Below are 16,050 nucleotides of genomic sequence, written 5' to 3' on the forward strand. Positions count from 1 at the left end.
CTCGAGCAGCAGCGTTCTGAATCAGCTGCAGCTTTCTGATAGATTTTTTAGTGAGCCCTGTGAAGACACTATTGCAGTAGTCGAGTCTACTGAAAATAAAAGCATGGACAAGTTTTTCTAAATCCTGTTGCGACATTAGTCTTTTAATCCTTGATATATTCTTCAGCTGGTAGTATGCAGACCTAATAGCTGTTGTAATGTGACTGTTAAAATGCAGGTCCATACACTACACCCAGATTTCTTGCTTTGTGAGTTACTTTATAGTCTGCCGACTGAAGCTCTGTGATTACTTTTAATCGGTCCTTCTTTGCTTCAAAAACAATGATCTCAGTTTTTTGTTTGTTCAATTGGAGAAAGTTCTGAGTCATCCAGTCAGTGATGTGCTCAATGCACTTGCTCAGTGTTCTAATCGGAGAGTAGTCTCCCGGTGTAATTTTAAAATAAATCTGGGTGTCGTCTGCATAGATGTGATAGCTTAGATCGCTCTTTTTAATAATTTCAGCCAGAGGTAGCATATACATATTAAAAAGCAAAGGTCCTAAGATGGAGCCTTGAGGAACCCCGCATGACATATTCATCACGGTTGATTTGTAATTGCCTATTGAGACAACGTTTGTTCTGTCCTTTAAGTAGGAACTAAACCAGTTTAGAGCTGTTGCTGAAACTCCCACCCAGTTTTCTAGACGGTCTAGCAATATGTTGTGGTCAACAGTAACAAAGGCAGCGCTGAGATCTAATAATACTAACACTGATATTATGCCACTGTCTGTGTTTAAATTAATGTCATTTAAGACCTGAACAAGTGAAGTTTCAGTGCTGTGGTTAGGCGAAAGCCCGACTGAAACACATCAAAACCGTTAGTTAGAAACATGAAATTACTCAACTGTTGAAAAACAGCTTTTTCAATCAATTTGCTTAAAAAGGGAAGGTTTGATATTGGCCTGTAGTTATTCATTATGGTTGCGTCTAGGTTATGCTTTTTTAGGAGCGGTTTAATTATTGCAGTTTTCAGGGCCTGTGGAAATACACCTGATTGAAGAGACTTGTTTACTATAGGCGCGTTCACACCAAGTACTTTTCCTACAATAGTTCATGAGAACTTTAGTTCATGAGAACTCTTTTAGTTCTGATGAACTAAAGCAGATCGCGTTCACAGCAAAATGAGTTCCTGGGGGTGGATTAGGCAAATGAAGCCGCTGACGTCACTTCTTCTTCTTCTGCTTTGGGTTTACTGGCAGGCCGCAAACAACTTCACGGCGAGTACAGTAGGTGGCGGTATGCACCTTAAAGTTGCAATCCGCCAAAAAACCGAGAGAAGAAGAAGAAGAAAAACTTCCCGCGTATACTGCCACGCCCACCTGCTGTATATATAGGCGTCTGTTTACCTTCCGACCTCAGACATGAGCTTCGTCTGAGTCATTTAAGCAAACACAAATACAGATCGTCGACCAAATGCAATAGCAATGCTGATTCGGAGGCGAAGGCGGTTAAGAAGGATTGACAAAAGGATTGGACGACGACATGCACGCGCTATGGATTGCGTACCCTGTGTGAAATGAATAAACTGTGCCAGGTGTGTCGTATGCACAATAAATAGGCTCAGCAGTTAACACACTTTTATTATATATCCTCCTGAGAGCAGCTGTATTTACACCATAACGGTGCACAGCTGATAGAAAGGGACACCTACTTGTTAAAGCACGTTATTGCATTTTATAATTTTATTATTATTATTATTGTTTTCAGTTTTGGCGGCAGTTTCTGTTTGTCTAGAAGTGTTCTCATCAGGGCTCTATAAATAGAGTTAACTACGGCAGATATGTAATATTTAATGGGGATGGACGGTCACATTGCCTTTAACAGCCTCCGACACAAACGAATGCCGTGCTTCCATGAGCGTCAAATCCCGCCGCAGATGGGAATACATTGCAACCAGTTGAAAGCTATTTGCGTCTGTTTATGAAGCTGAAGGAGCCTAGGAGCGTCCCAACTGCACGCCTCGGGACCCTGACCAAGCGTCGCTCCTGGACGTTTATGGAGTGAGAGTGTGTTGCCCTATGAGCCCAACATTTTGGGAAAAAGTCAGAATTTGGAGAATTATTATTGTAGAGATTCTATGTATTGTCGAGAGGAAGGGGAGGCACACGAGACCCAACAATGCAGACGAGCTGAAGGCCGCTAGTGAAACAACCTGGGCTTCATCACACCTCAGCAGTGCCACAGACTGATAGTCTCCATGCCACGCCGCATTGATGCAGTTATTCATGCTAAAGGAGGTCCAACCAAGTACTGATAGCAGGAACATTAACATACTTTTCAGAAGGACAGCATTTCTGTATTAAAAAATCTCTTTTGTATTGGTCTTATGTATTATTAAAATGTTCTGGGATGCTGAATTTTGGCTTTCATTTAATCATCAAGATTAAAACAAATAAACGCTGGAAATAATTCACTTTGTGTGTGATGAATCTATGTGATGTATACGTTTCAACTTTATAAATTGAATTGCTGATATTAACTCACTTTTCCATGATATTCAATTTATTGAGATGCACCTGTATGAGTCCAAGTACAGGTTTAGCAAGGCGGTGAGAGATGCTAAACGACTACTCTGAGAAACTCCAACACCAGTTCTCAGCTAACGACTCTGCAGACAGGTCACAAACTATAAGGCTAAGGCCTCACACTCCGTGAACGGCCGACGCCTTGCTAAGCGGCAGTGAAACTACGTTTTAGACCGGCGACAGTACTAACTCACCTGTTGTCCTGAAACTCTCCAGGGCATCTGGAAAAAATGTGCAATTGACACACTATTAAAACAATAGGCACGCATTTAAAATAAGTAATAGATAAAGGCTGCAAAGTTAAAGAAGGTGCTCTCTGTGTTGCATGGCTATATATAATTGGGAAAAGAGTGCCACATCATCCCTCAACATTGAGATCTGCCCTGCCTGCTTGGTCTTGGTCCTGGGCATCTAAAGAGAGGCAGTGAGTTATTTTTGATGGGCTCATGAATGGAGTGTGTGCAGTCCCTGATCACTGTCTTATGGTACTTGTTGTACTGATCTCTGCCCACTGATTCCACTTTACGGACTGTGTTAACAACAGACTCGTCAATGATATTCTGTGTGTCCAGCATTAGAAGATCGGGGGTATCATCTAGGAACGGATTGCTCATCCCACTGATGGTGTGCACCTGAGCTAGTGCTTGCTCTTTGAATGTCTTCTGTGTAGACGTTCCTTCTTCATGGTGGTGTTGTTTAATGCCTTTTTCTAAAATATACTCCTGCTCAAACTCTTTTAGGAATCGTGCTTGTTCAGGCCCTGCGATCATCCACTTTTTGAAGGCTGAGGGGTTCTTGGTGAGTCCCACAGCACCCCCAGAACCCTTGACCAGATCATTATACTGCTCATGAGCCTGGTATATCGGTATGCTTCAGAATCTGTTTGTGGTTTTGGGAACAACCCAATGACCATGTTCTTCAAATTCCTTGTGAATGGACATGGATGTGGACAGGAATCCATCGGGCATAGTTCTAGTGATCAAGGGCAAAGAACCATGGGACGAGGGCCTTCAGTGACTCCACATAGAGGGGGAAATCTTGTTCTCTGTGGGCCCGCACAAATATCAGACCCAGAATTTCCATGTTGAGGATGGTATCCCAGTAGTGGAATGTTGGACTCTTGGTGATCATATCTTGTCTCCGAGCTTCTTTGGTCACCATCAGGGTTTGTACGGTCATTGAAAACCTGGAAAAGTCATGGAAATTCAAAATGCAAATTCCAGGCCCTGGAAAAGTTATGGAAAACAATATTTTTCCCAAAGTTTTGGAAAAGTCATGGAAATGTAACTAAAGTTGCGTCAAATATAATTTACATTTTATCTAATCGCCTAAATAATCTGCGGTCGCGAGCTGTTATGTGCCATCATGACACGCATGGTGTTATTTTGTAATATATGAAGCGCGAGCTGTGTGCTCGAGTCTTCCTGCCTGTCGGGCCGGCTGAACTCTGCTGCTCCGGGATGAGGGTCAGCTACATTATCTACAGTGCGTTCGTTAACAGTAACTCTGCAGAGTCACTGTGACACAGACTGCACCACTGGTGAATTTTTCGATCAGCTTGAGTGAATGCTCAATCCAACATCTCTCTTTCATAAGTGCTCTACCCAGGTGTCCCTCAAAAGCTTTAATCTGATTGGGTGTCTGGGGAACAGCCACATTGGCCTTCTTGAGTACAACCGCCAGCACAGTGGTGAAGTTGTCAGACAACCGATGATTCTTCGTTTCTGGTGATGGCATGTGTTTCCCATCCTGGAAGTGTCCCACGTTGGACTTGGAGGTGAACTGAAAGAGACTGATGCCTGTGCCATGGAAGGAGCCTTTAGCTGTGGTACTTGATGGGTTATGATCAAGGTTGTCTAGGGCGCTCACGGTGGAGAGCCCTTTACGTAGCTGAGCAGGACACACAACAGCATTCTTCGCAATGTTCTCACAGGTAGCAGTAGCCAGTTAATTCTCCATTTCGACAACCCGATCATAGCTTACACTGATGCCCAACTCATACAGCTGTCCAATCAATTTCTTTGACCTTGTCTGCATGTGCACACTGAGTCCCATGTAAAGGGGCAAGGGTGGTTTATAATCCAGTGAATGTCGAGATTTGCCAGTTAGGGCCCTCTTCTTACAGTTAAACAGGATGGTCTGTGAGACAGTAAGGCAGGCCTGGGAGTCAGCAGAGCGCTGATCATTAAGGTCGGCTCCAACCAGTATCATGGTCACCAGGTACTTTAGATGGGGATGGAGTTCTGCTGGCATTCAGAGGGGAATGATGCATTACATTTGAACTCATTGGTGTCAAATATAACACCCCGCATAATTTTGGCAGCCTAGGCCAGAATCAGTGCATCCTCTTCATAGTCCAACTTCAAAGCCTGCTCAAGCATTTAAAACATTCACTCCATCACTCTGCTCCTGTGCTTGAGGAAAGAACTTTAGGATTTGTTCCTTGAAGCGAACCTTGTTGATTTGCTTGCGGATCCCAAGATTGAGAAGGCCGTTTTCATACAGTTCACGCAGGGATGAAAACTTGTAGTAGAATTGACCACTTTCGACACCATTTTCCAAATTGGTGAGGAGCTCTATAAAGGCTCTGGCTTGGATTTTCTGCTCATGTTTCTGACTGTGAGAGCAGTCTTGGCATTGTCTCATTAGTGAACGATGTTTGATTTCAAAGTCCAGCCAAGCAAGCCAGGTGATATTTTGCCTCCAGTGCAATGAGGTCGCCACCCCCAATTCTGGTCAATAATTCATTTTCTTGCAGGTCTTTGGCCATAACCCTGACATTGTTATCTGCCCTAAGAGTCATGAACTCATGAAGATGTCCATCAGAGTTTTTGCAAAATATGCATGTGCTCTTATCCAGGGGCTTGCGTTGTTGGGGTCGGTTCTCATCTGCAGGGGTATCAGAAGATCCAGCTCTCTCCCTCTTCCGTGCTCTTTCCAGTTTGTTCAGATTTAATTTTGTGTGTCAAGATTCATGCCACTGTTGGCATACAATACACAATGCCCAATCCATTATGTGCACAAGACTTCAGTCAAAGACTGCTGCCACTGCAACATAAACAAATATTAGTCTATATATATATACTGTGCTGGACAGGCACGGATATCCCATGATAACTTAGAGATACAGTTACCAATTTTTTCTGATTTCACTCATTTCACAATTTCATGGACTCATCATCATCCCCATATCATTATTAACACTACACATAGTGAGAATAGCATGCTAAACAAAAATAAACACCTGATCAATATACTGTAACGAGCAAGCCAGCTAGCTAGTTAGGAAGCACCTGTGTCAGTGGCAGTGGGTAGAGATGAAAAGGGAGTCGGAATTTAGAAAATATACTTGTTCAATCTCAGTAATGTATCCATTGAAATTGGGTCCTAATCAGTGGCGGCTGGTGGAAAATATTTTAGGTGGGGCTGTGGAAATGGTGATCAAACAATACTAGAGGGGTCCGGGGGGATGCTCCCCCGGTAATTTTTTTTGAGAAAAGACCCCTTAAATCATGACTTCTGGTGATGTTAGAGGGGGGGAGAAGGACAATTTGAGGCTTAAAAATATGAGAAGACTGATCAATACCTCCATAACTTCAGTGTGGTTAGCTATGAATCTTCCAAAACTTCCAAACACCTTGTCCTGGACATAGTTTCTACAGCATAAACTGTGCAACAGTACAGTAGGCCCACACAAACTGCAGAACACCGGGGCTTTGGGAACACTGATTTAATTCCCATTTAATCTGTTAAGGGGCTTTTTTCCCCCGTTTTTTTTCTCACGAAACTGTGTCTCAGGGCTTCTTAAAATGTAATAAACTATTCATGTGTCCTACTCAGAGGAAACGCATCTAACTGATGATATGAACCATGTTTACCGAAACAAAACACAAGTCTCACAAGAAGCGTCTAAATGAGCCCTGAGCGGAAAAATGCTAACGCACTCTAGGTATAAATCAATCGATATACTTATCGGATATGCACAAACAAGCTTACAAGCTGAGATTCCACATATTCTAGAAATATAAGTATCATCACTGAGCGATCAGAACTCGCGACAGGGGAAGCAAATACAGACATCACACGATGTAGCTTTAGGTAGCAAAACATGGAGATATGCTCACCTTTTGCAGAATAACAATTCTGATCAAAAACGAGAAAAACGCAGCTGAAGGTGAATCCATAGGTTAATCCAATGTGTCTGTTACTTTGAAAAATGATTGATGATCCATAATTCCATTTTTATGTCAAAAACTGAGTTTTCATTAGCTGCTAATGGTAGCTTCCAGAGTGTATGACAGCTTCCTGTTTTGTCTCCTTGGATACGAGTCCAAACAACTCACAGACTGCACCGGGCGCTCACGTAGGAGCCCTGTGACCATCAGATTTGACGACGCTGATTGGCTGAAATTATGTTTCGGCGGCATAGTTTAAAGATAGCAACAGTTGGCTTCTGCTGCACTTGCTGGCTGCACTCTCGTCTGGGCGCTGTGCTAGCGCCCAGACGAGAGGGAGTAATGATACACGGGCAAGGCCAGGCAGGAAACATGTGACTTATCAGTAACTTTAGACATCGTAACACAATTTTAAACGAGATTTTATTGTAGATTATACATTTTACTGATACCAATTATATAATATTTATCTTGTTTATTAAAAATAAAAATAAAAATAAAAAATATATTTTTTAAATATATATATTTTTATTTTTTTTATTTTTTTTTATTTTTAATGTGGGAAGAGGGGGGGCGGCGCCCCTAGCACCCCTATGGGCCGGCCGCCACTGGTCCTAATGAAGGGGTCTACAATGAGCCAAATTGAATTGATATATTGCCTGAATGGACCAAATAATTAAATATTGGCAAACAATAGTCACATTATGATATTCTCAATAGCTTTAATGCATTCCCTGACCCAGAAAATGTATATTTTGACACCAAGATCGACCTTCTAAGTGGCTTGGAAGCCGAGATATTGGCACTTATAGCTTTTGCATGGCGGCTCATCTTGGATATCCAAGATGGCCGCCATCTTGATGAGGAGCCACTTCATCAACATGGCGGATTTAAAGCTATGGTGATGTAGAACACATGGAAAAAATGTGGTGCTTTGTTGATGTTCATCAATGTCCCTCTTCAAATAAACGATTAAATGAAATGAAATAAATAGCAACATCCAAATAGCAGCACCTTCACCTCTAAAACTACAATACATGTTAATAAAAGCACCGAATAGCAGTCAAAGAGGAACGGGCCTGCGTGTTACTAAGATAACATAAGATGAGATAAGAAGTACTTTATTCATCCCAATTAGGGGAATGTTTGCGTGGCAGCATAAAAAGACAAGACATTGTACATTAGAGAAATGAAAAGACTATAAATAAACAATCCAACATGTAAATAATACATGCACTTGTTTTGCTGGATAAACTTGTCCTCAAAATATAAATAAAGTTGTATGAAAAGAGGATTACAAATATTATTTTAAATATCAAATAGTTGGCGAGCCCCCCCCTCAAATGGCATTTTCCATGTGTCCTTTCTTCTTGGTGACCAACTTCCATGTGAAACAACATCATTTTATTTGTTATTTTATTTATTTACTGACTTCATTGCTTTATTTCTATTTGTATAAATATTTAGAGAGATTAAAACAATATATATCCTCCTCTGCTGCCACCTTCAGGATAGCTAGAGTAACATCAGCTCTACTGAACAGCCTCTATCTATCTATCTATCTATCTATCTATCTATCTATCTATCTATCTATCTATCTATCTTATAATAGCAGGGTGATGCAGAGTGGGGTCTCCTATCCCTTTAAGAGAGAGAGGGAGGTGTGGCGCGTGCATGTGGCGCATGCATGTGTAGAGCGAGCGTAGTTTGTCTCCGGAAGAGAGCGGGAGTAGCAGCAGTGATCAGTCTGTCTCCAGTTAGCTGAATAACAAAGTCCTGAGGAAACACAGCGGCCTCCCAAGGAACAGCCTGCCTGTCTGCCTCATTTCAGAGTGGGTTATTGAAGCCGAAGCCTGGTGCTTCAGTCCGGGAAGACTGCAGAGAGTCCTCCCCTGTATTCCTCCGCTACGGTCTGGGAGCAGCATCTATCTCCACTGTTGCTGTAACCATGTTAATGTCCCTCTGTGGGACCAATAAAGGACTTCTGATTCTGCGGACAGACAGAAGAGAGGGGGGGAGGGGCGGGTTGGGCCTTCTTCTTTTCCCGAAGAGTCCTCTTCCTCGTAGCCCACCGTATCCCAGGATGCAATGCGCGCCAGTGACGAGGAAACAAAGAAAATGTCGGTCCGGTCTCAGAGAGAAAGCAGCACGTGAGGAGTAACTGATAAACGTGAGTATTGGGTTTAACTTACTTTAATAACTGATTGTGAGTATTGGGTGTTTTGTTCTCGTACTGTATGTACAATCAATACTCCAGACTACGACGTGCTATATTCAACGTTTATTGTTATACCGGAGACGTAGACATTCATGTCTGGTAGGAAGGTGAACAATGAGGTGTGATTAGTGCCAAAGACTGAACTAACTGAGCAGCCAATCGTGTTGATATTGGCCTACCATGCCGCAAACTATGCCGCGAGAGAAGTAACGTGACACTCGTCGCCACCCCTCTCGCCTGAGAAGCTACGTGACGTCTGCGTCTGAAGTTACTTTACTTAGTTATCACCAAATAACCCAGTAATGTTACAGCTACCTAGTTGCTGTTCAAGCTAGACTCTATATTTCAATATAGTTTTGGTATTAAAATAATGTTACACCTCTTGTATGCCCTGAACGCCAAAACAACCACAGACAACAATATATATTTTTAATTACCAAAATGATAACAAAGGCTGAAAAAACAGGAGAAGCCTGTCTTCCCTTGGTCTCCAGGAGAAAACGCCACTGCATATCACCACGTTTTCATAGTTTTGTGTGTGAAATAGATCGCTGCAGTGAACACGACTTTATTTATTTGCTTATGGTTTATTTGATATGGAGCGATGCAGTATAGAGTGGCGAAGTCCCTCCCCTTCCGGTGGACCTCCATGGGACCTTATTTCGGAAAAATTATGTATTGAAGTCAATGGAGAGAGAAAGATTATCTTTCGATCCCGTTTGAATTGTGCCACAAATTACACATATGATGTTTGTCAATTTAAAAGATAATTTTGCAAGTTAAAAAAAAAAAAAGTGTCGTAAAACTGTGAAGTAACACATTTGTTTGTGTGAAACGCTCAATGAACTACATCTCTGGTCAACAACACACGTCACCAAGATGGCCGTCACTACTGTCTTGTCAACAAAACGATTGACTACCCTCACTATCACCACAATGAAACACGTCCAGAAGAATGTCATGCAAAGCTGCCTGCCTGCCTTCCTTTGATTCTCTCTGAACTGCCTGGTCTTTTTAATGTTTAATGTCAACCATTTGTGCAGATAGCATGAAGTGCAAAAGATCGCCGATGCTAGCGTTAGCATTTCTCCCCCGGTCTTAAAGTGTGTATTATAGAATGACCACACCGGTGACAGTACTCTTCAAAGGGTTCACGAAATATGAGTACTACTCTTACTGTTTAACATTTTGGGTTACTTAATGTTACTTCATGTTAAGGCTACTAGCTAGGTAGCTAACTTGATCCAGACACTCCTGGTCCTTTCATCAGACGGGAAGCGAAAGAACGAGCAAGACCCATTGCTGGTATGATAACAACCTGATACTAAGCACACAGGCATCTTGTTAAAGTGATCTTATCTTAGCCAGCGCCATATAGATAGATTCTATCTATATGGTGCTGATCTTAGCTATCTCTTAGTGGAGGAAAACAATTGTGACATCACTTACGCGACTCTTGGATTTGTAGTCTTTCTAGTTACGTATTTTTCATAGTCTTATATTTCAACAGTTTTACGACAAACTGTGACTTTTTTGACATGGAAATTATTTTTTAAGATTGACAAACATCATATGTGTAATTCATGGCACAATTCAAACGGGATCGAAAGATACGTTTTCTCTCTCCATTGACTTCAATACATTATTTTTCCGAAATAAGGTCCCAAGGGGCGGAAGTAGATGGGCGTGACTTCGCCTCTCTATACATAGAAGTTCAGAGAAGAAGCAACCCCTATATATTGTTTATTTTATGTCATTTCATTTCGCGAAGCGCTGTAGTCCACCCCCCCCCGTTGACAATCGCCGCGAAGCGCTGTACTCCACTACTAGAATTTTTTTTCTTTATTATTCTGATTTGTACAGCATTTTAGTATAGTAGTACATTTAACGTGTCAAAAACAAAGTGACAGTAACAGACTGGAACAAGAACAAACCAGTGTTTTTTTATATACTAGTGCTAACAAAGTAGGCATTTTCTTTGTGCAAATAAACAAGGAAATTCAATAATCAGACCCTGCAATAAAATTTAAATAAATTTCAAGTAACTCAACTCAAACTCACTAACTCACTCTCACTCATCAGACAGGATTTTTCAGGAAGATGAGCATGTCCACATTTCCAGGTAGAAGCTGGGATCTTTGGGCGTTTACAATATCCCCTGCTGTGGAAAAAACTCTCTCACTTGGTACTGATGTGACTGGGGCCTCTTTTAAAGAAACAGCCCTGTCCTGAGTGTATAATAAACAATATGGCAGTGTTTATGTTGTGTTACTACTGAAAACTGACGTTGGTTGACAGACAAAAAAATCAGTATCTTGTAGTCCTCTTGTGTGCTGGAGCGAGTCCATGGGCTAAACCATTCGTTCCCTAAGAGAGGGGGTGGCTGATTGAAGTGCTGAAGTTTGCATTCTCAATTTGGTAATAGCATGACGTTTGGTGTACTGTGAAACGTACAAGAAAAGTCAGCACATATTATATTCAACTCGTAACTAGCTGTAAGGGGCATGCCTCGTCCTAAAAAGCCCCGGCACCAGCTTACAAAGCTAGATAGGCAAGATGCCAAAAACGCCTATAAGGGGAGGAATGGATGATATACAGTGTATATATGTATATTTACACATGTTCATTTTGTACATTTCTAAAAATAAAGTTTGATGGAAATACTTAGTATCCTTTCTTCCCTGAATTATTTGCTCCTATAACTTATCATTCATATATAGCAAACCATGATTTGATTTATCATCAAACAGTAGTAGTTTATTACAGGTAAGAATAACGTACTCTTCTATAACAACAGTTGTAGGTACAGTTCGGTTAGTTAGCGTATAAAATATACGGCTGTACCGAGGCCATTATAAGACTGATGTTCCACTCAGAGCGAGCCGAAAAAAGCACTGTTAGACATGGGCGGAGCCTCTCTGGTGGTTGACTAATCAGAACAGAGTGGCCGTGCTGACCAATCGGAGCACACTAGGCTCACAGGGAGGGGGGGGGCAAGAGCTCCAACGAGCCGTTTAGTGGAGAGAGTGAATACTGCTGAATACACATACTTTACAGAGATGCTGTATGCGAAACCAATGTGAGTTTGGAAAATTGCACAGTATAAATCTATTTTAGTATACCTCAACAATGGAATTATGATCAGTGGAAACGGCCATGACATGGGCCCTTTAAGACTGACATTGTTTTAATAAGAGCCGTATTTCCTGTGTGTGTTCAGCGCTCTGCTTCCACTCCCTGCAGCCTGTCAGCTCCTCTCAGAGACTGTGTTTGTTGTTTCAGATGATGCTGCTATTTTAGTTTATACAAACTTTCCTGTCGGCTCCCAGACCGTAGTCGAGGAAAACAGGGGATGACTCTCTGCAGTCTTCCAGGCCCGAAGCAACAAACTTCGGGTTCAATAACCCACTTTGAAATAAGGCAGAACGGCGAGCTCTTCTTTGGGGGCCGTTGAATTTATTAAGGTCTTTCTTACAGATCTAACTTTGAAGACACTCGACAGACCTATTTTGCTGCTGCTTCGTTCGCCTCAAAACACACACACACACACACACACACACGCCACACCCCTCTCTCTCTTTCTTAAAGAGATAGCGATCTGACTCGGCATGACCCTAATATCATAGCACTTGTCATTTTACCTTGAATGCCATTGCTTTAATTTATTTTATTTATTATTCTCATTGTTCAAAGGTTTGTGTTATGACTGAAACATTTTTCCAGGTTTGAAATAAAGCAGAATAATGACATTTAAGACAGTTTCCCCTTTTTTAAGAAATCGCAATTCTTGACTTGGTATCGAAACTAAAATGTTGGTATCGTGACAATACTAATACATACAATGGCACTGTTCTCGTGGTAAACACTGAATAAACGTTCCGCCCCAACCTATCAGAAACATCGCTGTATCAGAATAATGCGCAACGTGTTTTGGGAGTAATATGGTCTGATTACATTAGCAAGCATCGCTAACACTGAGAGCTAACGCTGTACTGGAGGGAGTATGTGTGAAGAAGCCGGATATTAAAGGAACTCACCTTGTGCTAAACCCGCAAGAGAGAAAGCGTTTGAGCTCCATACTGTTTCAGAAATAATGCTTGATGTGGTTTGGAACATAATCTATAGTGATGTTAAAGGTAGGGTAGGTAATTCATTGGTCATGTGCGCGTTTGTTTGTGTTGGAGGAGGGGCTCTGAGGAAGTCTGAAGGAAGAGGCAGATTTCTTTCGGTTGTGTTCTTTCAAATTCTAGCGCACTCGAGCTGGTTTCTCCATTCTTACCTACCCTACCTTTAAGTACTGCGCCGAGGCTTCGGAGCGTGGTTCGAATAATCCAGGAAATATGTATCCTTATCTCATAATAATAAGACCATCAGAAATGGACAGAAGACTTTTGCTTGATTTTAGTTTTTGGAGTGCTGTCAAAGGGATGCTAGCTGTGACTGTCACTTCTTATTTCTTTTTTAAACTAAAACAGTACGTCATTTTAAATATGGTTTTGTCTGTAATGCTGAGTTACATTTTGCAATCATAATTTTGCCACCCTGTGTATAATTAGATCAATTAATTTTTTTCTCATTTACTCTGTGATTAGGACAATTCTGGAGGACTGGGTCTGCTGGGGAATGAGCTTCCACCCACACAGGACCCCCCTTGGTGATATTGTCATATCATATACACAACTACGGTGTAGTTATGCTATGCAAACGTAGGTCACCGGTTCCTCAACAGTACAACTCCTGCCTATTTTCTAAGTGTTGAATGAAGGGCACAGCTAGCAGTGCCTTAATAGGAGCCCCCTCCAACTTTCTAAAACAATCACTAAAAACAGACCAACATCTCATGCAGCCAGTAAATACAGAGCTAACCCTGCTAACTAACATTAGCATGAATTACTCAAACCTACATGTAGAAACTCATATCTGCAAACAGAAAAGTAGAAACTTCGCCCCCACGCTCTCCCTGTCCAAACTAAGCACTGTTACTATGATTTAGATCAGCTACAGTACTAACTCACCTGTTGTCCTGAAGCTCTCCAGAGCATCTGGAAAAAAGGTGTAATTGACAGACAATCGAGCCAACAGAAACACAGAGTGGGCGGGGACTTAGCAAATCAATAGGCAAGCATTTAAAATAAGGAATGGATAAGGGCTGCAAAGTTAATGAAGTGTTACTCGTGGTTAGATTTTAAATTCTTATACTCTACAGTTTCTCTGAATATGTGTTTCCTGTTTCCTGCAGACGTCCAGCAGCTGGTGGTGGTTAAAGAAGAGGTTCCCCCTGAGCAGCAGGAGTGGAGCTCCAGTCTGGACCAGGAGGACCCAGAGCCCCCCCCACACATTAAAGAGGAACAGGAGGAACTCTGGAGCAGTCAGGAGGGAGAGCAGCTTCAAGGGCTGGAGGAGGCTGATATCACCAAGTCCACATTCACTCCTGTCCCTGTGAAGAGTGAAGATGATGAAGAGAAACCTCAGTCCTCTCAGCTTCATCAAAGACAAACTGAACACCTGGAAACAGAAGCTGATGGAGAGGACTGTGGAGGACCAGAACCAGCCAGGAACTCAGATCCAGAGAGACATTTACAACCAGAGACTGAGGACTACCCTGGAGACTCTTCTGAACCTGACACTGAAGACAGTGCTGATTGGATGGAGACCAGAGAACCAGCTTCAAAGTCTCAGAGAAATAAACAAGACCCTGTCAGTGATTCAAGACGTGGTGCTAGAGAGAAATGCTTTAGATGCTCACAGTGCGGGAAAGAAAATTGCAGCAAGATACATCTGAATAGACCCATGAGCACCCACACAGGAGAGAAACCATTCAGCTGCTCAGTTTGTAACAATTCTTTTACACAGAAATCAAATTTAAAGACACACATGAGAATCCACACAGGAGGGAAACCATTTAGCTGCTCAGTTTGTGACAATTCTTTTACACAGAAATCAAATTTAAAGACACACATGAGAATCCACAGAGGAGGGAAACCATTCAGCTGCTCAGTTTGTGACAATTCTTTTACACAGAAATCAAGTTTACAGAAACACATGAGAATCCACACAGGAGGGAAACCATTCAGCTGCTCAGTTTGTGACAATTCTTTTACACAGAAATCAAATTTAAAGACACACATGAGAATCCACACAGGAGAGAAACCATTCAGCTGCTCAGTCTGTGAGAAGTCTTTCACACATAAAGGAGATTTAAAGACACACATGAAAATCCACACAGGTGAGAAACCATTCAGCTGCTCAGTTTGTGACAATTCTTTTACACAGAAAGGACATTTAAAGAAACACATGAGAATCCACACAGGAGAGAAACCATTCAGCTGCAGTATTTGTGACAAAAGATTCACCTGGAGTCATAAGATCAAAATCCATAAGTGTGTTGGTCGTCAGTCCTCACAGCTTCATCAAACTCAAACTGAGGAGAACAGAGAGGCAGAGCCTCCAGCCAGCAGCTCAGCTGAACACATGGAAACAGAAGCTGATGGAGAGGACTGTGGAGGACCAGAACCAACCAGGAACTCAGATCCAGCGAGACATTTACAACCAGAGACTGAGGACAACAAGGATGACATTTTCTGTTCATTTTCAGGTTGGTATTAGTATGTTGTCTTCACTGGGACATGTCTCCATGCTTTAATGTTGAAAAAGCTCTTTATTTTTGTCATACTGCCTCTTTTCACCCTCTGTCTGAAACCAGAGCCCAGTCTGGTCTGAATGGTTAGCTGGCCGGCTCTGTTGTGATTGGTCGACCACTTAGAGATGTCCCGCCCCTTAGCCTATCATGTACAACGTGTTGTTGTGCCCCCAGGTCAAATCAATCAGGATACTTTCCAGAGGGGAAATGTACGTCGTTACAACAGAAAAGAGCCAAAGGCAGCTTAATGTTACGTAGAAGCATGCATACAAAAGTATTAACGTTTTTCTTTTTAAAGTTCTGAGGATTTAGCAGCCAGGTATATATTGCACAGTTAGCACATAGTCTGATCGCTGCAGGAAGGAAGGACCTGCGGTATCTCTCCGTGAGACAGCGGGGGTGCAGCAGCCTGTCGCTGAAGGAGCAGTGCAGACAGGGTAAACAACGTCCTCC

At 42.1% G+C, this 16,050-nt stretch overlaps 1 protein-coding gene and 1 long non-coding RNA gene across 2 annotated transcripts; both read left to right on the plus strand.

The window, feature by feature from the left end:
• The first annotated feature begins 8,457 nt into the window (after nt 1-8,457).
• LOC117485376 lies at nt 8,458-14,235 on the plus strand. The gene is made up of 3 exons (XR_004556221.1): nt 8,458-8,909; nt 13,550-13,663; nt 14,197-14,235. It is a non-coding gene; the product is annotated as an uncharacterized LOC117485376 (long non-coding RNA).
• Nucleotides 14,236-14,527: 292 nt separating this feature from the next.
• On the plus strand, nt 14,528-15,517 carry LOC117485345 (gastrula zinc finger protein XlCGF49.1-like). Its single transcript, XM_034133857.1, has 2 exons — nt 14,528-15,403; nt 15,511-15,517. Exons 1-2 carry the CDS (start codon nt 14,604-14,606, stop codon nt 15,515-15,517), a joined length of 807 nt encoding a protein of 268 aa, XP_033989748.1. The 5' UTR covers nt 14,528-14,603.
• The last annotated feature ends 533 nt before the right edge of the window (nt 15,518-16,050 follow it).

This window comes from Trematomus bernacchii, unplaced genomic scaffold (genome assembly GCF_902827165.1).
Source record: "Trematomus bernacchii unplaced genomic scaffold, fTreBer1.1, whole genome shotgun sequence".
Taxonomy (NCBI): Eukaryota; Metazoa; Chordata; class Actinopteri; order Perciformes; family Nototheniidae; genus Trematomus; species Trematomus bernacchii.

What these genes read in the sequence shown, in the direction of transcription:
- LOC117485345 (XM_034133857.1), top strand. Translation starts at nt 14,604, where the DNA reads ATGGAGACCAGAGAACCAGCTTCAAAGTCTCAGAGAAATAAACAAGAC.